Raw genomic sequence first — 25079 nt, forward strand, 5'->3', positions numbered from 1 at the left:
CAGGCATCTTGAACTGACCAGGGTTATAAAAACCCTACAGCAAGTGAAAGACTAACTGTAAAGTCATTTCAGCTGCCTTATGAATGATCATATGCATTGCTAAATGGCCTTAGGGTCATTTACAAATAGTTTACCATTTCTAACTATTTTGCTTGAGTTTAGCACCTGAGAAAAATGCCACTCTGGCCATAAGGTTTAGAATAATGCCTGGTCCTTTTGGTCTGAAATAGAAAAAAGAACAGGCTTCTTGTAGAGACCATGGTCCAGTCTGCAATGGTTCTATCTCCAGTTGCCATGGTTTCTAGGAGAACCTGGTTCTATTTTCCCACCCTGCCTATACCTCTCCCTACCCACTCTCCTCTGCAGGTAAAAATGGAAACCCTCAGCTTCCTACCATGAATGCAATAAGAAGTTTAGGGTCACAAATGGGTTATAGAAAACCATTTAGATGATGTCAGTACTAAGCTGCCATGGTGAGCATATGCTATTCCTCCAAACTTCAAACGTTTGGGTTTCAGGTTGGTTCAGGCAAATAAGCAGTGATCCTTAACACAGAATGCCTTGGTGAGAACAATAATGATAGAAACTTGTTCAAAATTCTTCCCTGCCAGATTCTGTACTAAATAAGATAACTGGGTCCCAATAAAACAGCAAGAAATATGTTGCATTTTTCATTTTGCTGTCATTTCAAAGTAATGTGCAATTTTTTATTTATGAAGAGAATTCTCCAGGCCCAACATCAATAGTGTTCATACGTTGCATTGTTTTTCTACTAGGGATTCAATTTAATTCAAATAAGCCAAAAAATTTTGAACACCCACTATCTTCCAGGTGCTATATTATGTGTTGGGTCCACACAGACAGATATGGTACCTTCTTGGATCTCTGAGAACTTGGGTTTGTATTCATTCATCTACACTCTCTCACAAGCTCTCCTTATTAAAAGGGTGATCACTTGTGAGCCCGGCTTCCATGGGTTTGGGCAATGTGTAGCTTTGCGCCAGGCCGAGCTTATGAAAGGAAGAGAGTTGTAAACTTAGCTACGATGAGGATGTCTAACTCTGTATTTGGGAATCTTAAAAGTCCAGCATATCTTGAACATGGGGTCAGGACTATTGATAATCATAAAGACTGTGTTTTAAAAGGGTCATCATTTTTTTTCCAGGAGTATTCCCTTATATCGATTGAGAAGACCCTTTGAACCATCCCGCACCCACCCCCATCACTGAACTGCCAATGCTGCTTCCACACATTTGAACTCCAGTGATTAAGAGAACAGAACAGGGTATGGGAGCCAGAAAAATATCACAGAGAGAACAGTAATAATATTCTGGATGAGATTTCCATTCCTTTCCTTTTCATTCTAAGTAGTAGTGAGAGCCCCCAAACTTGGAATGCAGCCGGAACCAAGAGCTCAGAACTTGGGAGGACCATCCAGTGTCCATCTATGCCTACTCTACCCTTGCCCAGACCTTGTCCGGACTAGGTCTAGGAGGACAACACAGTTTCTGTTTGCATAGGTTTAAAAAAACATCTGGTGCTGATCCACCTGGACAAGTTTCTCTGGCCACTTGTTTTCTTGGGACACTAATGAGCACGACTGTAGGTTTTTAGCCATCATCAATTCAGACTCGTGTGCCTGATTAAATCTGGGCAAGGGAAGAGAGGTATATAATTTTAGACACTAGGCTTCCTCTTTCTTTCTTTCTTTCTTTCTTTCTTTCTTTCTTTCTTCTTTCCTTCCTTCCTTCCTTCCTTCCTTCCTTCCTTCCTTCCTTCCCTCCTACCCCCCATTTTAAGCAAGCTGGCTGAGAACTCTGTGTCCTCTACTTCAAAGGGCCAGTTGTCTTATTTTGATGTGGGCAGATTGAGAAGTAGGCTTTGAAAAGTAGGCTTTTTTTTGTTTAATCTTTTCTCCTGGGATAGCTTTCAGAGCAATATATCCAAGTGTCAGTAAGGGGGTTCTGACGAGCACAGATTCCCAGACTCTCAGCAGGATCATTCTCTAACAGAAATATAAAAGTGAAATATTAAAAACCCTGGAACGTGAACTCCATCTGCAGAGTAGCCAGTGGCTTGCCTGCTTGCACCATGGGAAAAAAAAGATCTTGAAAAAAGAGGGAGGAGAAAAAAGTGCTTTGAGTAAGAGGTTTACAGGTTTAGTAGAGCATAGTAACATCCCCTCAAAGAAGTGGGTGTTGCTCTGTGACCCCCCAAAATGCTCTGCCTTTGACTCAGCCGCCAGAACACTCACCCTCCCCCCCCACAAAACACCCCCTTTTCACATGCTAACTGAGGCGCCTGTGATTGGCTGAACAATAAACTGGTCACACTTGCTAAAGCCCTGCCATCTTTCACACAATTAGCCAAGACACATTAATCAAACTGGCAGTGAACTGGGGCTGTGCTGGCCTCCAGCACGGGGGAGGGGAGAAGTTTTGGTGATCCCTTAATAAGAGTCCATAGGAAGCAATAATAAAGAACGACATGCTGGAGGGGATTCTACTATCAGAAAGTCTGAAAAGGTTAAAGCTCCAGTTGATGCCCCATCTGGGATGTACTGGGTTTATGGCAGAGAGAATCTCAGAAGCTTAGAGCAAACTGGATATTGGTCTTGGCTAAAATCTGCTCATATAAGACAGTAGTGTAAATTTTAAAGGTAGACCCCTATAGACAATTTTACAAAGTTCCCTGGTGCTCTTAGCATCACCTCCAACCCCCCCCCCCAAATGTACTCAGGAGTCCCTCCCCTTTTGAGCCTAAAGCACTTTGAATCCAACTAACCCAATAGGAATAAAGCGTATATAAGACATAGAGAACCATTTAGAATCAATTAAGGCTGGCAGGGTGTTGTTCCTAAACTAAGTATTTGGAGGACATAAAAATAGTTAATTTTGAAAGAGAAAAAAAATAACATTTATACTTTGAATGGTAATATCTTCCTTCTTTTCTTTTCCGAATTCCCTTTAAATAGATTTTCCAATGGCAATATAGAGCTAATAAGATCATACCTTAGAGACCAGTTTGCTACAGAATCATGTAAGGCTTTTAGGAGAACCAACTAAATATTTAGACGTTTCTCAGTGAAAGTAAACGGAGGCCTTACTCCTCTGGAGGTTGTCCAGTCACCATCTCATTAGATGCAAAGATCCTGTGATAAAGAAAAACTTTTTTTTTGTGCCCACATGATTGCAGCCCAGTTGTGGTTTTTAATGTGTCATTGATTGTTTCATCCAACTCCTTTTGCTCCACTGAAAGGGTCTGCCGTGGCTCTGTTTGCTTCCTTAAACATGGGTTTTGAAAGCGCTCATGCTGTGTGAGCTCAAATCCTAGCATTAATGTACTGCTGGGTTCATTTCACTACACTCAAAAGCGCTGAGTTTAAATCCCTCTCAATTCCATTTGAAGCACCAGAAGACTTTATCCTCCTCCACTAATGGTTCCAAGTTTACATCTAGATACTGGGGGTCAAGGACAGGAGAGGATTTAGAAATAACAGTGCATGACATTAGTCAATGCATTTGCCAAATTGGCAATTAGTTCCTGATGTGCGTGCAAAGCATTTTATTCCTGTCTCTTTGATGCTTGTTCCCATTGAGAAGGGAATAGAGTCCGCAGAGGCCTTCAAACTTTTAAAGAAATATCTGCTGAAAATCATGCCTGATTTGTGACATGAGCTCAGCTGCAGGGAAGCATCCGGGATTATCCTGGTTCTTTCAGCCCCAGGAAAGAACACTGCACATGGAAAGATTTTCCACTGGAGGAACTCAGTGGAAATCAAAAGGCAGGAAAGCAGTACTAAAAGCCCTGCAGGGACCCAGAATCAGATGTACTATAAACCATAGGCAAAGGGATCCTGCTGACGCCCAGTTATTTTCAGGACGCCTGCTTTTTCAACTTTTGACCACCAGGTGGAAGCAGGAAACAACGGGCATGGAATACCGACAGCAGATAGCATTACATGAGAGCAATCTAACCTCACTCTTGGAATGTTTTAGTTTGAGCTGAAATCTGACTTCATCTGACACCACTATGGGACAGATGATGATTGCAATCTAAAATGACCCTTGTCCCTTTTGGGATGACAAAGAGCTACCATGCTTTGCGCTCAGAGGGTTCTGAGCATGTCTTTGTGTGTTTGCTGTGAACACAATGTAAGATCTGCATCAGCATCCGCTTTGTCACATGAGCTGTTAGCCAAGGGAGTTATGCAGTGGGCTGAACGAGGGAAAATTACTGATAGAAGAGGTTTTAATTATGGACACCAATTCCTCATGAAACAGAAAGTCCAAGCTCCACCTTTTACTACCTGGGGCACTTGAGGAAATTCCCTAACCTGCAAAATGGGAGCAATCCTGTCATTTTAAAAGTGTTCCTATGTACCAGGCACAGAACACACATAACTTCTTCTTCCCACTGCCTGCCAGGGTCTATGCTGCTAAGAGTAGCACAGTTTTATGCATGAGGAGGCAGGTTTTCTCCCAGGTTCACCCAGAGGCATTTCCTAGATTGGAGATGAGTCAATCCATGACCAAACTTTGTTCTCTTTCCATTGGGCATGTTGCATCCCTCTGTCTCATTTTGCAGGGTGGTTCTGAGACATAAGTGAAATTATTGAACCTCATCTGCCATGATTCCTAACTTCTAGTAGGTGCACAAAACAAGTTAGTTCCCATTCTGTTTTACCCAGTATGGAGGTTCATTCAGCGGTTCAGTGACTTGACAGGGTTCAAGGTATGTGAGAACTGAAGCTATACCTGTTTTTATGTTTAGCTTCCTTAGATTTCTTAGCTTCCCTCTAGATGTTAGGCACACCTCCCAGTGCCAGAACTGACTTCTATGTTAGCTTGCTTAGGCCTAAACCTTGCCTGAATTTGTACTCTCTAAAAGCCAACCCTCAGTTTTCAAATTTTTACCTAAGTCAGTGTGAGTACCTGTTAAGGCCATCTTTTGTGAAGGCTCCATTCTGCACCCCTGACTTAAACTATTGTGAGATGCCTGCCTGCTATGACATGGGCTCTTCCCTGGCAGAATCCTTAATGTCTATGTGCTACATAATGGGTGTCTAGTAAAAGCTACTAAATCACAGAAGGCATCAGTATCATCTTTATTGATTTCACCGAAATCCTAGTATGGTAGAAAGAATACTTAAGTTTTCTACAGAGCAAACTTGACCACTTCTAGTGCTTCTAGTATTTAACACATGTCCCCTAACTAGTACATAGTAGTGAGTTAATACATATTTGTTAAATGAAATCAGTGATCAGGAGTCAGAAAACGTGCAATTCTAGTTCCAATCACATCCTCTATGACTCTAATAATCCTTGTTCTACACACTTGACCAAGGACATACATGTAAGTTATTATTCACCTTATTTCTGGGTAATAATAACTACTGTTTATTGAGCACTAACTATGAGTTAGACACTTTACTCACACTGTTTTACTTTGATTCACAACAACCCTATCAGATAGGGGCAATGTTATCATTCCTACTTTATCTTAGGGTCACCTAGCCAGGAAGGGGGTGCTTCAGAATATCCAGACCTTTTGAATTTCAAGGTGGTGCTCACAGCTGTATTCCATCTTACCTTCCAGCTATTAAAGGGCAAATATGATGATATGGTAATTAATGTCCTAGACTGGGGATCAGCTAATAACACTTTCCAAGTTCATCTCCAAATGCTTATGTCCTTCTAACTAGACTTGGTCTTAGAATCTGTGAGCTTGATGACATGTTTTTGGAATGTAATGTGAATGGGATCCCAGGATGGGGACTGTAGCAGCCCCTGCTTGCTACAGCTAATCTGTGAACCCTGATTGGGCTCATTACCATTGCACTTCTGCAGGGCTGCCGAAAGCTCCTGGGGAGTTACTATTAACGTCTTTATTAACCCGTCCCCCTAATCAGTCAGTGAAGTTCATTTAGATACACAGCCTACTTTGATCTTCATTAATAGTTTCTTCTAGTTTCTACATTTATTTTTAGTTTTCTCATCTTTAATTTATTTGGTGGCAATTATTAGTTTTTATTGAGGAGGACTAGATAATCTTAAAGTAGTTAAGATTAGGAAAAATTGCAAATGAGTGAAAGCAGGTAAAAAAAATTTTTTTTTTTAATGAAACCCTGCTATATTCCTTCTCATTTCAAAAAAAAACGGGCCTTAAGATCCCAAATATTGTGAAACTGGCTCAACCTAGAGTCTCCTCCCTACCTTCAAGGCCAGCGCCTTCTTCCACCCATCTCTGTAAGGCACAAAGCAAGACATGAACGTAGGCCCTCTTGAGGGCCTTTTACATTTTAAGGATAATGTTTAGTAAATTTATTTCATTTTTATTTTTTATCCAGGCATCAATTTTTCATTCATTTAACCAATATTTATGAATGCTAGGTACTAGGGACTAGGAGATTAAAAAATAAATAAGACATTGATACCTGCCTTCAAAGAATACAGTCTACAAGGGAAAGATATAAATAATACAACCTGGAAAGTATTATTCTAGCAGCATCCCCTGGGGACCTCTGGGAACACTGGGGAAAAGGCCCCCTTAGTTTGCCTGGGAAATTTAGGATTTTTTTTTTTTTTTTTTTTTTTTTTTTTTTTTTGAGAGAAAGAGACAGAGCTGGGTCTCAAAGATGATGAAGTGGGCATTCTCCAGGTGAGCAATAGGGAAAGGACATTCCAGACAATGGAACTGGACACAAAGGAATAAGAAGGCAGGTTTATTTGATATTGTACCAAGCAGGTAAATTGCTCAAGGAAGCTAGAATGTTAGCTTTGTAGTGGTACATTGCTGGAGATTAACTTGGAAGGGTAGACAGGAACTAGATTGAGAAGTTCTTTGTAATCATCCCAAGGATTTAGACTTTGACCAATAAGCAAAGAGAAGGTATTGGATAATTTTTAACAGGGAAGTGATATGGAAGGATTTAAATTTAAAAATTGCTTGCTAAGGAGGGCACTTCTGATGAGCACTGGGTGTTGTATGTAAGTGATGAATCACTGAATTCCACTCCTGAAACCAATATTGCACTGTATGTTAACTAAAGTTTAAATAAAAAAAATAAATAAACAAAAAGCTATCATGATCAACAACAGCAACTAAATTGCTTGGAATACCATATGTAAAATTAAATTGGTGGTGTAGCTGAACCCAAGTCTGTCTGCACGACACACAACAAAGTCAATCACTAAGACATCAGATATGCAGCAAGGAGATCAGAAGCAATGTGGCAATGCCTTAGATTCCAGAAGACAGGAGTGCTTGGCTGGCTCAATTGGTAAAGCATGCATCTCTTGATCTCAGGGTTGTGAGTTTGGGCCCCATGTTGGGTGGAGAGATTACTTAAAAATAAAATCTTAAATAAAATAAAAATTAATAAAAAATTATAGATTCTAGAAGACAAATAACGAGTGTCAACTAGAGCAGTGGCAATGGATAAGGAATGGAAGGAAGGGACAAATCTAAAAAGCATCTGGGTAGTTAGAGTCCAGGGGAGGTTGTAACTGATGGGATTCTAGTGGGTAAATGAGAGCCCCATTCACTGGCACAGAAAAGAAAGGGGGAAGGAACAGATTTGTGGAGAAAGTAATGAGTATAAGATTGGAACATTTTGAGATTTAGATATCTGTGGGACCACCAAATGAAGATATCTAAAAAGCAATCAGAAATACAGGCTTGTGATTATAAGTGTCCAATGTAGAAATACAAAATTGGAAGGAATCTGATTAAAGTGGTATTTGAAGCCCCCATGTAAATTCAGTTACCCCAGGGAAAGTGTGAAGAGAAAGAAGACTATGATAGAACCGTGGGGCACCAGTCCCGAAGGGTCAGGCAAAAAGCGGTCTTTGGAAGCTGAGAAGGAACAGCCAGAGGGGCTGGAGAAGACCAGGAGATGATAATAATCATAATACCATGAAAATCGTATGGTCGTAAGCTCATTGGGGGACAGGCAATATATGTCTGTTCATTCCCAGGGCTGAGCACATGTGGTGGCCCTTAAACATTTGTAGAGACTATGGGGCAGTGTAAATGTCAAATGATGCATCACCAAACACCATATGCACCAAAAGCCATGACCAAGTTATAGCTCAAACATCATTTGTGGAGGTGGACAGATGTTAAACATGGTACTCCCCTCCACCCCCTGCCCGGGGAGATGAGAGACTTGGATTATGCCCATTCCCTTCACCTTCTCCACCTACCAGGAGCAAGGCCTGGCCTCCGCTTCCTCTGCAGAGACCATTACCTTAGAAAGAGGCTTCAGAGGATGGAATATTTTCTAAGAATCCACAGAAAATTTTGATACAGGGTTAGAAAAGTGATAAGCTATAAATGTGAGTTGGAGTGCCAGGTTCAAATGCCACAGAGCACCCCTCATGAGAGCATCTTGGACTTTCAGCATCCTGCTGACAAAGCCCAAACAGAATCTAAAGCCTGGTAATGTAAAGCACCAGAAGAGCCAAGTTTAGTCTCCTTGAGCCAAAGACCAAGGAAGTAAGCAGCGGTGAGGGTGTGAGTGTGGTTAAGGCAGAGGGAGGTCGGAGAAGAGCTACAGATTTTTGCAATGCAGTTTTAAGGTTACTGCTTGAGATAGTGAAATAAGGCTAACAACATTATCAACTATTTAAATATATGGTATCTTAAGAATGCATTGTATTTGGGAAATTCCAGAGGTGTAGTTCAGTAGGCTGCATTATAAGATAACCTTAGGGTGATTGTGGTAAGACTATAGAAACCAGAAAATGTTTTACCTTGAGCTAAGACTCAAGATGGTTCTTGTGATGTTTTATCAATCAACCAGCAAATCTCTATTGACTTGAATCTGTTGTGAAAAGAGCTTTCTCATTTCACTTATGAAATAAGATTCACGGAAAAAAATGTATTATTGTATTATGGTAGCAACACTTCTGCCCTCATTTTAATTTTATTCCATTTAGTTTGGAAATTAATATGTTCAGCTTTTTAAGTTTCCCTTTGCAACTTTCTTCACTTTTCCTACCTCAAATTCTAATTGAACTCAGATGAGAACTCTTATTAAAATAATTATGAAGAAAAAGAAAATTGTAGAAGGAGGAGATGGAGAAAAATTTAGTCTATTGATTTACCATCATTTTTGGAAAGAGAAGGAAAATAAGCTACCTATAGACCTATTATCTTAAAGGCTACTGAAGCCAGAGAAACAAGCTTGAAATGGTGCTGTGTAGGATGCCTATCTGTTTGTGGATCATTCTCTCATTGATCACTTGCAGCTTAACTACTGGGAAAAATCAATGGGAGAGAGGCAAGGTCATCCAGCATCAGGTTATCTCCAGGAGAGTGGGGGCAGGGGAGGGGGAGCAAGCATTGGGCTTTAGCTGTGCCTCAAAACAGCAATCTAACTGTACTCTACACACATAAATCCCTCCATTTCAGCTAATGTAGCTACAAAATAGATGGGGGAAGAGAATCAAGCACAGTCTTGGAAGACATGGAGCCTCAAATTCAATGTTACTACATTGCCTCCTGGGACAACTCTCAGGCAGAATTTATGAGGACTGATCTTTCCCTTGCCATGCTTCCTCTTTCACATCTTTGAAAAATATATTAAGTATGCACCAGACACTATGTTCTGCAATTTTTACATATACTGATTAACTGAATTTTCACAACTAGCTTGTTTGAGGAAATGAGCCTCAGAGAAGAGTGTGGAAGTCACTGATGAGTGGTCGACCCTACCCTCCTTGCTAGACCAGCACCTTCTGCCTCATTTAGAGGCACACTAGAAACATCTGGAGATCATTAAGGACAATAATAACAACACAATAAGAGACCAATGCTGGGCTGTCCCCAGGCTCATTGAATCAGACTCTGCAGGATGGAGCCAGGGTTTCCTTTTGGTTCAAAACTCTCCCAGTTGATGCTAACATGCAGCTTAGTCTGAGAACCACTGTGTAGACCATGCTGCCTCTCCAAAACGAGAGATGAAAACAAGAAGAAAAAAAAGAAAAAGGAATAAGCCTAACATTTATTGAGCCCTTACCATATTCCAAGTGCTTCATCTTATCTAATCCTTCCAAGCAACTGGAAAAGTATTCCCATTTTACAGATTCGGAAACTTCTGAGTTACTTAACCATAGAGGTTAATTTCCCTCAAGTCCCAGAGCTCACAAGTGGCAGGAGGGAGATTTGAACCTGTGTTTGGGCCTTTGTTCATATTACTACGGCACACAGCTAAGAAACACACCTCTGGTCCACATTGAAGATTCAAAAGAAATCAAGTGAGGTTTGTAAGAACTAGAGCTTATAGCACGTTAGAATTTCACTATGATGCAATGGCAAATTATTGAAGGAGAACAATAAGGCAGAAATAGCTGAGACGCAAGAGTAGAGAGGAAAACCATGGCACATCAGACCAGAGAAGAGGCAGAAAGAAAAGAGGCAAAAGAGTGAGGAAACACATTACACTTACTACCATCCTTATTCTCACAACAACCCGAAAGAGCAGAAATAATAATTATCCCCCTTCTGCAGATGGGCCTGTGGGGTCCTAAGCAATACCCTTAGGTTACACAGCTGGTAAGTGGCATAGTATGAACTCAAAACCCGGGTCCTGGGTCCAAACCACACAGGATTTACATTGCTCATCACTTCTCAAAGGAAGAAAAAGAGGAACAGGATTTATTTTGTTTAATGCTGCGAGGCAGGCACTTTACATTCATTACCTCAGAAATCTCAATGAATTCAATGAATCACTTTGTCCTTGTGAGATGAATACGACCTCCAACTTGAGTTTAGGAAACAGTCTGGCTATGGTTAAACTATCTTGCTTAAGGTCTCAGTGAAGCTGACACAGTAGTTTCAAACCCCAGGTTCAGTGTTCAAGCCCTAATTCAGCTAATTCCAAACCCATGTTTCTAAAGAATAACACTTAAGTTAGAAATAGCTTTAAAATACTGAAGACCCAAAAACACAGTGCACAAGGACTGTATGTAGGACCAGAAAAACAAAACATGGGAGAGCACTGAAATGGAATTCCTTATGTTGATTGGAAATTTATTTTAAAAAATTGGTTTAACATTTTTTTTTTTTTTGAGAGAGAGAGAGAGAGCACACACACACAAGTAGGAGAAGGGCAGAGAGAGGGAGACAGAGGATCCAAAGCAGTCTCGGTGGCATTGTGAGCACAGAGCCCAATGCAGGGCTCGAACCCATGAACCATGAATTCATGACCTGAGGCAAAATCAAGAGTCGGCTGCTTAACCAACTGAGCCACCCAGGCACCCCTGGAAATTGATTTATGACTGAATGAGGAAATATTTTAATTTTGTTTGGCCAGGGAAGAACTGTAAATAAGCAGCCAAAAGTAGTTTGGAAATAAACATTCTAAACAAATACCAGATATTCTTATTTTTACTGGTTATTTGTATTTAGGCACGATCACCTGAATAGAGAGTGACGAAGCGGTATATATACAAGCACTTCCCTTTGTGCCCATCTGGGACTATAAACCTCCAGCAAAGTGGTTCTCATTTGATTACATCTGACCTTGAAAACTCCATGGAAATCACTTTCTTTGAACACTCCTTTCACTCTACAAAGTCTATACATTCTATTTTTTTTTATTTTTTTTTTTAACGTTTATTTATTTTTGAGACAGAGAGAGACAGAGCATGAATGGGGGGAGGGTCAGAGAGAGAGGGAGACACAGAATCTGAAGCAGGCTCCAGGCTCTGAGCTGTCAGCACAGAGCCTGATGCAGGGCTCGAACTCATGGACCACGAGATCATGACCTGAGCCGAAGTCGGCCGCTTAACCGTCTGAGCCACCCAGGCGCCCCAAATGTTTAATTTTTTAAAAATGTTTATTTTTGAGAGAGAGAGACACAGTGAGTGGGGGAGGAGCAGAGAGAGAGGGAGACACAGAATCCGAAGCAGGCTCCAGGCTCTGAGCTGTCAGCACAGAGCCCAATGCAAGTCTCAAACCCACAAACTGTGAGATCATGACCTGAGCCGAAGTCAGACACTTAACCAACTGAGCCACCCAGGCGCCCTTATAAATTATCTATTTTTAACTGAACTTACTTTTGAAGTTATAAAATCATGTGTTTTTAAGAAAAATACATTGAAGAAAATAAGCATAGAAGTACAGGGGTAAACCCAGAACCATTATCCCTATCAGATGCATAGTCTTCCAGGTCTGTTTTTAATGCATATACAGACATGAATATGCCAGTATTATCAAAATCATTTTTTGCCCAACTATGAATAAATTCTTTGTTGGGTTAACAGTCTTGGCGTACTCCATTCCTCTAAGAGCGGGAAGAAGAGCTCTTTTAAAAACAAAACACTTACATTTCAGGCCCAAGAAAAGCACAAGGAAGAAACATCATTTTAAATGAGAGCTGAAATACTCTCTTCTCAATCTGGAGTGGGAAATAGAGGGATTTGATAAGGAGCTTCAGTTTATAGCCCCTGCAGCAACTCTTATCCCCTGAACATAGAGTAAGCATTCAGTTAGTACTTCTTGAATGGATGAGAAATTGTCCCCTTCTTTGGTGGTTTTATTTTGGGATTAAATAGTGTCGATACCAAGAATCATAGAAACACGTGTGTTCACATGTGAACGTTGTAAAGAGTGCTCCAAAGAAAATGACAAACTTCATCATCATCCATGTGGGGTTATTCAAGCCAGAATTCACTTTCATTTTTACTGTAAGTGACATATAAAATTAGACCCATCACTTTTTACCACTTCTGAGCCTTTGAGACTTTGCCCCATTGTTCATCACGTGACTTTTCGTGTGTGTGTGTGTGTGTGTGTGTGCGTGCGCGCGTGCACACGTGACACATGCACACTTTGTTCTCTCAAATGAATTGTGGGCTCTGCGAGGTTGGGGAGGTTTCTTCTGATTTCTTTTGTATTCTCCCAGAACTTGGTACTGTTCTGCACACAGTAGTTGTTAAAAGTTTGTTTGACTTTAGTGAATACTGTGACCATATTAGTTTGCTAAGGCTGCAGTAACAAAGTACAACAAACTCAGTGGCTTAAATCACAGAAATCTGTGGTCTCACAGTGCTGGAGGCTAGATCTAGAATTGAAGTGCTGGGGGGCACCTGGGTGGCTCAGTCAGTCAAGTGTCTGACTTTGACTCAGGACATGATCTCATGGTTCGTGGGTTCAAGCTCCGGATTGAGCTCTGTGCTGACAGCTCAGAGCCTGGAGCCTGCTTCAGATTCTGTGTCTCTTCCTCTCTCTGCCCCTCCCCTGCGCAGGCTCTGTCTCTCTCAGTCTCTCAAAAATAAATAAAGATTTTTTTTTTTAGTTAAAATTGAGGTGTTGGGAGGATTGTTTCCTTCTGAGGGCAACATCTGTTCCAGGCCTCTCTCCTTGGCTTGTGGCTGGCTGTCTTCTCCTTGGGTCTTTTCACAACATCTTCTCTTACACACATCTGTCCCTGTATCCAAATTTTCCCTTTTTTTATGAGGACACCAGTCATATTGGGTTAGGGCCCATCCCAATGACCTCATCTTAACTAATTATTACTGCAATGACCTATTTCCATATAAGGTCACATTCTGAGGCACTTGGGGTTAGGACCTTGACGTATCAATTTTAGGGGGACACAATTCAACCTGTAATAGTGACCTTCAACAGAATCATAAAAATCCACAGTGAGAAGATGCCTTAAACATTGTTCACTTTGCCTATCTGGTGCCTGAACTCTCTTTGCCTGAACCAAGAAGAATGTGTAGAATTTTTCTCTTAATTTTTTTTAATGTTTATTTATTTTTGAGAGATAGAGACAGAGTGTGAGCAGGGGAGGGGCAGAGAGAGAGGGAGACACAGAATCTGAAGCAGACTCCAGGCTCTGAGCTGTCAGCACAGAGCCCAACACGGGGCTTGAACCCACAAACTGCAAGATCATGGCCCGAGCTGAAGTCGCAGCTTAACCAACTGAGCCACCCAGGCGCACCAAGAACAGTAGAATTTTAATAATATTTTGGCAATGGGATTTTAGGGTTATATTTGGTTTTTAATGTGTCTGTGTGTGCTTTCCAGAATGGTTCTCACTTCCTAAGCCTCAAAGTCTTCAGAACATCTGGAACAGGTAAGCACCACCTTGGAAAGCTGATCTTTCAAGCGGGGTTAGAGGAACATTTCCCTGGGCCTCAGTCCACTGAACACACAGCCCTCAGCACCTGGATCTCTGGGGCCACAAGCCCCAGGAAGATGCCTCTGGGAGAGCCAGCCACTTGTGAGTCTGTTAGTTTTTCTCTATGAACCATTTTACTTTCAGAGAGTTTGGTCATTAAAATTGTTTTGCGCCCCTCGACCATGCCAGAGGCCCTGAGAATGAGGGAGTGTTGGCCTGCAAGAAAACCTAGTGGGTTTATTATTCTCTAACACAGAGAAACCAAATAACATCATTGAGTGGCTATTGGAGGGGGGGGGCAACTTGATTCATGGAGGTCATGCTTTCCCAGGCCCTCTCCACGCAGTCTCAGCTCAGACCAGGGCAGACTTTTATTACCAGCTTTCAACAAATCCCTAGTTTCTTTTACAAAGTAAAACAGATAATAGAGACATTCCCGGAATAGTTAGCTAACTAAGCCGTGCCAGGCAACCTCAGGGCTAAGAAGAACTCAGTGTTTTCGGACAATGACCAATTACAATAACCAGTATTATTTGATCTGAGAGTAATTAGCTGAGGCTCTTTTCTTTTTGCTTCAGTGAGGAGGCAAAAAGGGCAGTGAGGAAAACATCAGAGACAGGGGGAATGAGCTCAAATGTCAAAGAAAACACACTCTCGCAGGTGGGGAGAAGGAGAAGAGATCCTAACTGAACATTTGAACATTGTTCTTCCCTGAAAGTGTGGTAGGGTTAACCCATCCAAATTTTGTTTGATTTTTTCATACTTAGACTGTTCTTGTGCTTTAAAAACCCTCCATGGAGAGTGAATATCAGAGCACAAAGAGGTCAGAACATAGAGCTGTGGGCTACCAAAGATGTCTTGTTGGAAGAGACAGGTCTCCTTGGGAGAGCTGCACTCTCTACTCTTATTTTCAAGCTCACTGTGTCACCTGAAACCACCACCCACCCCCACCCCCCCCCCCCCCGACTGTTTTGGAGACAGGTTCCAGGGAACCACTGTTTACCATTTCGTTCAAGATGTGCAAACTTTCTCTTGCCAGTATGGTCAGGATCCCTAGCCCCAGCTAGAGATATGTGGGTTTTAGCATTGCCCTAAGGCTTTCTTCCATTCCACTATTGGCTTCCAAAATAAATGGTAACTCCAAACTTAAAAATCACCTTAATACCCTATGCTGCTGCTGTTGGCACTGTTGCATGGCAAAAGAAAGTGCCACAAGCCTCCTGCTATCACCCCACCAGGCATTCCTTCTAGACCTAGCAGGACCTGGATCCACTGAATGTCCCTCTGGTTTTTCTGATCACACAAAAGACCAACCACCTCTGCCCATTGGCTTGTCCCAACAATAACTTTGCCTTAGCTCAGACTTCTGGCTTCTCTTTGCTCAGGTCTTCAAATCAAATCTCTAATGTCTAGAGATGTGCTGCTGAATACAGTAGCCACTAGCCACATGTGGCTATTTAAATTTAACTTTAGTTGTTCAATTGCACTAGTCACATTTCAAGGGCCCAATAGCCACATGTGAGTAGTGGCTACCATACCGGATGGGGCAGAAATAGAATGTTTTCATCATGATGGAAAGTTCTATTGGACAACACTGGTCTAGATTATCATATGAGAAAATTCTTAGTTCTGAGAATGACTTTGTCGTTGAACTAACATTAGGCAGAATGATTGCAATGGGCCTAGCAAGGTGCTGAATATATTATTTCATTTATTCCTCACAAACCAAAGTCCCATTTCAAAGGTGGAAACTGAACTCAAAGAAATGAAGTAACTTAGCCAAAGTCACCAAACCAAGTAAAGTGGAGCCCAGATTCATCTGGCACACAGGTCTCTGTGACTTTGTCAATTGAGTCAGGTTGCAAGTGTGATAGATAGAGAGGGGCTGAAAACTGGCTTTTCTACAAGATTTCTGCAAGATATAGAACTGTGTGTGTGGGCCATAAATACACCTCAGGGCATTGCCTGGGATTTGATGGTGACCCGATCAACATGGGCCTAGTAAGTGCACACTCACTTGTTACATTGATTGGAAAATTATGGACAGCTTCTTTGAAGTTGTTTCTTCCTAGTGTTGGATATATTTCTTATTGTGGGTTTCTGCTTTACCACGTCCTAAACTGGCAACATTAAAAAAGTACCCACTCTCCTATAACAACGATAAAGAGGTCATTATTGAAAAAAACAATGATATTTGAATAAAGCCTGCAGCTTAGTAGCATTGTGCCAATAGTAATTGCTCAGCTTTGATAATTTGACTATGCTTATACATAATGCTAACATTAGGGAAAGCAGGTGAAACATATAACTCTGTGTGTACTATTCCTGCAATTCTCCTGTACCTAAAATTACTTCAAAATAAGAACAAATTGAAAAAAGAAATTGAAAAAAAAAAAATCCCTGCCTTTTTTTCTGTTTCTATGGATCTAGGGGAAAACAACAAAGAACCCAGGCAAACTAACAATGACCAGCCTTGCGCTGCAAACAGATAAAACTCTCCACTGCAAAGGTCAGTGGCAGTAATAGCAGTGGAGACTTTTATGCTCAGAGCCAGCCTGTGCTGAGAAGTCAAGGTTATTGCCTCAGGCCCCTGAGAACCACCAGATTTTACATGTGTGGAGTGATGGCCAGTGGATGGAGCTTCACACAACCACAAAGCCTGATTTTTCATTTTTTCTTACTGTTTGTGTTTCTGTTCTGGACTTCTAAAATTAAATGTGGATGTCCTCACACCCAGCACTTCCTTTAGGATTCATTTACAATTTTAATTCTTTTTACAACTTTTGTAAGCGACGAGGTCTATGGCAACTCAGGTCTGCTGAATGAACGTGTTTTCCGTGCACACAGAGACAGGAACTCTCCCAGACTGCTGGTGGAAATGGAAATTAGTACAACTAGCTTGTAGTCTTAATAAAAAACTTGAACATGTTGTACGTCCTTCAACCTGGGGATTTCAATTCTCAAAATTTATACTAAGGAAACCACTACACAGGTACACAAAGATTTCTCGTTGAGGGGTCACAGCATGATTTTAATGGTAGCCTCTCACACCCCAACAAAAAAGGAAACAACTTTGATAAGGGTCTGGCTATGAAAATTATGGTATGCCCACATAACAGAATGCTATGCAGCTATTAAAATTATGTCCTAGAAGATGATCAAGATAGTCAACTACAAAAAGTAGGTTATAACGGCATACAGAGTATGATCTCATTTTTTTTTGTAAAGTAAGAAATATATCCACTTAAAAATAAAGGACTAAAGAAGAAAAACTGAACATCAAAGCAATAATGATTGTCTTTGAGTGAAGGGGGTTATCTCAGAAGGATGGGGTAGTTTTAATTTTCTCTCTCTGCATTTTCTAAGTGTTTTTAATAAATATGTATTATGTTGGCAATGGAACACTTCTTGCTTCTGGAAATGTTACTAGAAGGAGGGGTTATCAGAGGATTTTTGTCTTCATCCCATTAATTGGGTGGGTAGGTTCACCTAACTCTGCAAGATGCTCCTGGCATGTTAGGGATTTAACATCACAAGCCTAACGCATAATATTTATTGACATTTAGCCTATGTGGAAAGATGCTGGTAGGCAAATTAACATTTGTTAATGTCACTTTCCATCCCAACTTTCATTTCCAAAGCAGTGGTCGTAACCATTGAAGAATCGTTCTAGCAAGAGTTAGAGGAGGTGGCAAGTTGTAGAAATGTAATGATAAAGGCAGTGGATAATAAGCAAGATTATAGATGGCAGAAAGAAGTAGAATGATACAAATATGGAAATAAATTAACATTTGTGCCCAAAGAAGCAACATTTTTATTCCTAGGGCTCTTTTCTCAGCTCCCAAATAAGAGTGCAACATGCTAATCACAAGGTAGAGATTATCAGGACACTTCTCCAGATTGGGTGGTCCCACTACAAGTGCTGCTAGGAAAGTCTCATATTCAGGAGGGCATGGACTTGGTTTATACAGGGAAGACCAACATGAACTTGGCTCATGGGAGGAAGGAGCAGAAGTGTGTTATAGCAGTCATAGACCAGAGGCCATGAGACTGGAATAAATGGAGGCTCCAGGAAAAGCCTTGATACAACTTTGTGGGACGGGTTGGGGGAGGGCTGGTTAGTTGAAAAGGAAAGTCCTAAAAAGAAGTTTTCGTACTGCTGATCAGTACCTACTCTCCTTTCTTTCACTGGCCTGGTGAAAATGGCCAGTTCTTCTTATATGAGACTCTACCGCCCCAGGAGAAGTTCTGTCAGCCTTTCCCTGCTTCCCCAGCTACCTAGTCTAAATGCAAAGAGTATGCATGCCATGCTAACACAAGTTCAAAATAGGTTCCCTAGCCTTCCTTATCCAATGAGAATGGAGCTTGTATGCCCTGTCTATAGAACAATTCTGTAATAATTCAATTATTGTGGGCCAATGGGTAGGAGTGTTGAAAGAACCAGCCATTGATTGGGGTGGGAGTGTGGAGGTGGAAGCTGATGGATGCATCGTGCCCCCCTCACCATCAATACCTACCCACCCACCCCCAGAGTTTCATAGAGTGGGTTCAGGCCCCAATTTTTGCACACATCCCATCCTACCACCTATAGTGAGAGTGGACTAGGTGAAAAGAAAAATTTCACGAGATTTTCCTTGAATGTCCCTCTAGACTGATATTAGGCCCTAGTGATCTATACCACCTTCCCCACTCCAAACCCCCATTTCATTGTCCCTGAAAACCTGTGCCTGGGCAGGGCACCCTCGATGGAAAAAATACCCTCCAGCCTTTTCTCAGGCCACAAGCTAAAGATCAGGCCTCCACCCCATGTTCCCTTCTCTTTTAACTGAGCTGGAAATTGGCAAGGACCGGGGATTTGCAAATTGTCTTCTATCTTAAGTCTACGAAGCAATTATTCCTAAGTTTGAGGGTAAAATTATCTATTTGTAGAAACAGTTTTATGTCATGGGAATCAGATACCTGAAAGTTTCTTATGTAAATCTTATGCAAAACGTGGCCAACTTACAGCTCTGGGCCAGAACTTCCAGCAATCATGGCACCGGGAAGGGGAAGGGTATCAGTTCTTTGTCACTTTAGGTTGGTATGTATATTTGACATTAAATAAGCCCGTCTATTTTTGCTTAATTGGGGATTTGCGTGGCCAGGGAACTTCATTCTGAATGTCAGACATCAGAGCTGCAGTTAATTGCTTCCTGGGATCTGCACAGTTTTATGTCTGGTGGCTTTCCACTTGTAAACCTGAGTGTGGGCTCTAGAGATGGGTGTACTTAAATGATTGGCACTAGATTAGCACAGACTTTCAAACGTTCTAAGTAAATAAGAAAATTAAGACTCACAAGTCCTGCAGAATCAGCCCCTGCCACCCTCCCAGCTTCATATCTGTCCCCTCTCTCCCTCTGTCCCAGGCCAGCCAACTGGCCTTTCTTTCCTTCCTTAAAATCAGTCTTCTCCCTCTCATCCCGGGGTCTGTATGAGCACCACAGATCTCACTCAGCCTGCACTGCCCTCGCCTCCCCTGCCCTAATTCCTCAGCTCTCAGCTCAAATGCTTCCTTCTCAGGGAAGCCTTCCCTGACCAGCTCTGACTCTAAGTCAGATATCTGGGCCTTTTTTTCACAGGTAATTATGCATCTCTATGATAATTTGGTTAGTGTCTGACTCCTCCACTAGTCCAAGCTGCCAGAAGGCAGAGCCTTCCCTGTATCTTCCAGAGCCAACCACCTACTAGCATATAGTACTTGCTCAACTAATAGATTTGCTCATCTCCAAATGTACAATTCAGCACAGATCAACTTGAGGATTTGTCCTTACTGTAATTTGGGCACTTAGTTATCTCTCTTTATATGATCCATCTCAGTGGGCAACCAAAAGAGCTTCTTAGGTAATCCCCGGGAGGCTGAGCTTCAGAAACACTGTAAATAAGGGTATTTTCCATCCAAGCTTCACCCTCCAAAATTGCCTCTTTTCCTCCCTCCCCTCCAGGAGTCTATGCTTGCAGCCCTTGGAACATACATCCAATTGGGCTTTTCTGCTTGGTGGGCACTGTCCCTCATAGAAGCATCCTTAATTACATATTTCTGCTTCTATAATGATATTTCTGGGTCCTTTATGTATATACATGTGGTACCTGGAGCCAGTGGAGAGGTGGAGGCTGAATGAGAGCACACTGAGGATAGATAAGAGTACCCATGTGGACGTTATTTTTCCCCTTGCCATCAACTTTACTAATCCCAGGACATTCTACTTGAAACACTCTTCTAGCCTTCTCCTTTTCTCTCCTTTTCTTCTTTCCCCCTTTATTTTTCAGAAGGAAGACCTCTGGAGAAATTATTTTTCTTTCCCACTTTTCCAGGTTGGGCAGGGTTCCTGAAGCTGAAGATCTGGCTTCCCAAATGCTGAAAGGCTTTCCTAGAGACCGAGTTTCCGCCCAGGAAGCACTGGTTCATGACTATTTCAGTGCCCTGCCTTCTCAGCTACACCAGCTTCCTGATGGTGAGTGAGAGAGCATGTGTGTGTGTGTGTGTGTGTGTGTGTGTGTGTGTGTACATGCACACATGTAAACCTCAGTGTTTAAGTGTTTTCTCCAAGCACTGGAAAATCATAGAATTTGCAACCAGAAATGAGCTTAGAGATCAATTTGCCTAGGAGAAGCAAGAGGGGACCCATTCTTGCCTGAGTTTTCTATGAGATTCTCTAAAACTCAAAAGCACTGGTGGGTTGAGGTGACACAGACCTCCTTGTAATGATCCAAACATTTCACGTATACACTCTTAGAAATTGGATGAGATGAAAGTTGCCTCTGAGTTGTTTGTTTTCCCCAGCATCTGCCAGGAGAAGCAAAACCAAAGTTTGTAACAACCCCCTTCTCTCTCCATGGAGAGTAAGATGATAGGTGACATGGAGATGTCACAAGAGGAGAGCTGGCCTGTCTCGATTGGTAATTTGATGCTGCTGAAGGAAGTACTGGGGTAGGGCGCTGTGGGGAGGGGAGCGTCCTCCCAGGCCGGATGCCCACGGGGAAACACAAGTTACCCTGAAATCAGCCTTGCTGCCTGGGCCTGAAGTCATCCTCCAAATCTGAAATCTGCTGAGGGATCATGTGTCTGGAGCTCTCCTCATGTTTCTCAGAATGTGGCCAGGAAGGGCTAGGCAGAGGATGTGGGCAGTGTGGTCATGGCCTGGCTATTTGGGGGGGACCATGCTTAGGTAGGGTTTCTTTAGAAACATCCACCATTCAACTGAAAAGAAGTTTCAGAATCCCTAAGCAGGAGAAAAGAAAGCTAATAAGGAAGGTCTAGGGGCTCAGACTGGGAAGAGGGCACTGGGAAGGCATTCAGGAGTGACACTGAGGAGAGAGGAGAGAGCTGCTGCCCAAGGGGCTTAGACATATAGGCTAGCCAAAGGCTCCAGGGTCTGCAAATGCAGCTCTGCCATATCTAGGACATTGTCCTGCTACAGCCCGGAGCTCTTACTTTGGGACTTCTTGGGGCATTTCATTATTAAAATGAGTTATTTAGGATCTCCAAAAATAACCATAATCATACAAATGGGGTTAATGTCTTACTTAACCCTGTAGGAAGAGTTAGTCATCAGTATTTATTAAGTCACCATTAAGTGCCAAGAACATATTAAGTGCTATAAAAATTGAAGGAAGAAAGAGCCTTGTCCATGACCTCAAGGATCCTACAGCGTGGGAGAAAAAGAGGGTGAGGAAGAGGAAACAGGGCACCCTTGTACACATATTAGCACAAATCATATCTAAACAGCTAAAGTCTGTACGTAATCAGCCACAGATGTTCTGAGGATGTGTGTGTGCTAACGGCAATTCTTTGGAGGAACTAGAATAACTCGCATGAGATGGATTGGACTGGAGGTGAATCTGGATTGGAATTTGGAAGGAGGGGAGGGACACTGGCATATGGGTGGAACAAAAGACATTCCAGGCAACCTACAATTCTTCCTCCCTTTCCAGTACCCTCACTCCCGCTGTACCCCTATCCGATCCTCTACTTCCATCCTGATACACTGTCCCCTGTCTGAGCCCCTAGATCCCTCTTTAGTTTTCTTCTCTTGGTCCCGGGCTTTCTAACTACCACTTCAGGCAAATATCAACCTTCAGGGGTGTGCATGCACACATATACTCACACTCTCACACACTCACATTCCCTTTTCTCCACTTAAAGAAACTCCCTCATTGGCCCTCCTCCAGGACCTATTATTCTACATACTGAGAACCACTGGGGACTTTCAAAATTGCCTGGGCACAAGCTTTTACCTGATGAAGAGTAATTAGGAAGAAACAGTCATTGTCCAAACTGATGTGTTGTTAGAAACTCGGGTTTTGATTCTTCCTGGCCACCTGAAGCAAAGCCACCAACAGAGGGACTCTGCTGTGTGTGTGTGTGTGTGTGTGTGTGTGTGTGTGTGTTAGCATGCACACCCATATGCGGGTGTAAGAGAGAGACCCATCTGTATTCCTTCTCTGTTCACCCAGCCACAGAGCCCAAATCTACTTTGACACTTTTAGAAAAATGAAAAGATGGAATCTTGCAGGAGCCTGCCTGTGCTGGGGGGGAGCCGAGGAGTGCTCACAGCAGGAGGGAAGTTGACTTTTCTTTATACATATAGGGGTTTTTCCATGCAGAGTTTAAATTATGCCTGATAAAAGGAGTTTCGTGGATGTTTCAGTTCTTTCAAATTCTCCTGGCTTCCTCCCAATTAAATGAGGTTTGTCAAAGCCACAGGGCTCTGCTGCTGCTGCCTCGGCCGACAAGCACTTCCTGCAGCGACATCTCGAATCCCCGAGGGAGAAGATGAAAGGGCCAGCGCCAAGAGACAGAAAAGGGGGGCAGGATTGGGTGTGTGTGTGTGTGTGTGTGTGTGTGTGTGTGTGTGTGTGTGTGGGAGGGGGTGCAGAAATAGGTTTAGAGACAGACCGACAGATAGATAGGATGTAGGACAAGTAGACAGAGAAAGCAAGGCTATCAAGAAAATAGAAAAGAAAAACAGAGGAGGAGAGAGAGCAGCTGGGGCCCATCTGTGCACCTTGACAGCAGTGGCCCTTACTCAGGACACATCTACCAAGGGATGCACTCCCTTGGCCTGACAGTGCCAGCCTACTTTTACATTGCCCATGGCAATTAGCCTTTATTAAGAGCCTCCTTTTCAGACAGAGAGCACCAGACAGTTATCACAGTTCCCAACCTTCAGGGACACAGAATCTCTCTCCATCTCTGTGGTGGGCTGCCCCAGGCATAAGAATTGTGCAAAAATAAGACATGCTCTTGTGAGTGGTTTGTAAAGAGAGTTTCCCTGCCATAATTATGCAAGAAATTTTGCTCTCTGGTGGCATTTCAGTATGGAATCATTTAGGAGCTTATATTTATATCATTTTATTATTCTGGTTTTATTCTGGTTGCAGGATAACAAAGTTGTCACTTTAAAATATATTCTGTTTCCCCTTTGATTTGGGAGATGCCAGTTCTTATTGTCTGCCCTCTGAAGAAGACAATTTGAGCATGAAACCTGTGGCTGAGAAATATGTGAAGCATGGAGGGACAGCCTAAATCCCAGTGGAAGAGTGGCAGAGAAACTCCCCACGATGTGCAAGAATTGTTCCCGTCTATCCATGTCTATTTCCCCAAAGCTGAGATGTCCCATACAACACTTTCTCTGGGTCGTGGCACTAAGCTTATAGCAAGAGGAAAGCAGGGGGTTGCTTGCCATGAAATCCAGGGTTTCCAAGATTAGTTCCCTTTTGGAACACATTCTTAGTGGAGAAGCATGAATATTAGAATGGCAAGCATGTGGGAACTTCTGGCAAGCACTGACATTTTCCCTTATTGACTCTTGAACACCTGAAGAAACATTTGTTGATGGGGAAATTATTGGTAGTCTCTCTCAAAACACACCCAACAGCAAGCTAATTGCTTTTGCAGATGGCTGGGGAGATGCTCGCCCTTCTCAGTCGCCGGCTCACGGCCACACTTGCGGTCCTCACTGCCGAGCCAGCAGCGCAGAATGTCAGCTGGGGCAGCAAGGACCTAAAATTAGGTCCTTGGCAACTCTCTAATCTTAGCTGCAGGTTCAGCTTCTTCGTTTAATTCCCTTTGCCCTCAGCATGAACTTGGGCTCTGGGAAAGGAACACTGTTTAATGATTTGGAGGTGGGGGGAGTAGAAAATCATTAAGCTGCCCTTTCTAGAAACTGGCTCCACTCTGTTCTTGCAGGGAGCCTTCCAAATGTTACCCTTGGAAAGTTAAGACTGATTTTGGAAGCTAGCCATTTTGAACCACAGACACTGATCCACAAAAGTTTTGTTTTTTTTTTTTTTAATCTGGGGCAGTAAATGCCACGTGATTTAAGAGTCTGGTCCTTAAGCCTGGGTCCTTGATCGTCAGGACATCAAAGGCTGTCTCTCTCTGTGGGTTGGTCCCATTTTGCTTTCCAAATCCCAGACTTGAGTCTCTCTCATTCCTTCCTGGACTAAATCCCCCTTCTCCTTTAAAACAGGTTTCAGCATCTTAGAAAAAAAAAATCCTGAAACTTGAAAGCTTACAATTGTTTCACAAGTAATTTTTGCAAAAACAGCTTACGAGGGTCTTTTTCCTCATCAAATGCTTTCTTACTTTGCAGGCATACGGAAGGCAAGGCATTTACCTCTCCAATACGTCACCACACTCTGGTGTCTATACTCCAGAAGTTCTTCAGCAGGCTCTATCCATACTGCCCCATTAAAATCTGAATAATTTTTTGTTTTGCTCCAACAAAAAAATTTCAGGACTTCTTTTAATATTATATCTTTAATATATTTGAAGATCTCTTGATATCACTTTCCAAAGCTCACTTTTCTAGGTTGAGTGGCTTTGACTTCCCTTCTCCCCAATATAGATTCAGCCTCTCTCACTCTTTAATCATTCTGTTTCATTATTCTGTTCTGAACC

General features: G+C 42.3%; 1 protein-coding gene across 1 annotated transcript in view; it reads left to right on the top strand.

The window, feature by feature from the left end:
- Positions 1-25079, top strand: part of CDK15 (cyclin dependent kinase 15) — an 82929-nt gene that overhangs the window by 47701 nt on the left and 10149 nt on the right. Inside the window, exons 11-12 of the mRNA XM_042949749.1 lie at positions 14044-14092; positions 20489-20628. Of these exons, the coding sequence (XP_042805683.1) occupies positions 14044-14092; positions 20489-20628 (189 nt within the window). The remainder of the gene's footprint in view (positions 1-14043; positions 14093-20488; positions 20629-25079) is intronic.

Source organism: Panthera leo, chromosome C1, assembly GCF_018350215.1.
Source record: "Panthera leo isolate Ple1 chromosome C1, P.leo_Ple1_pat1.1, whole genome shotgun sequence".
NCBI lineage: Eukaryota > Metazoa > Chordata > Mammalia > Carnivora > Felidae > Panthera > Panthera leo.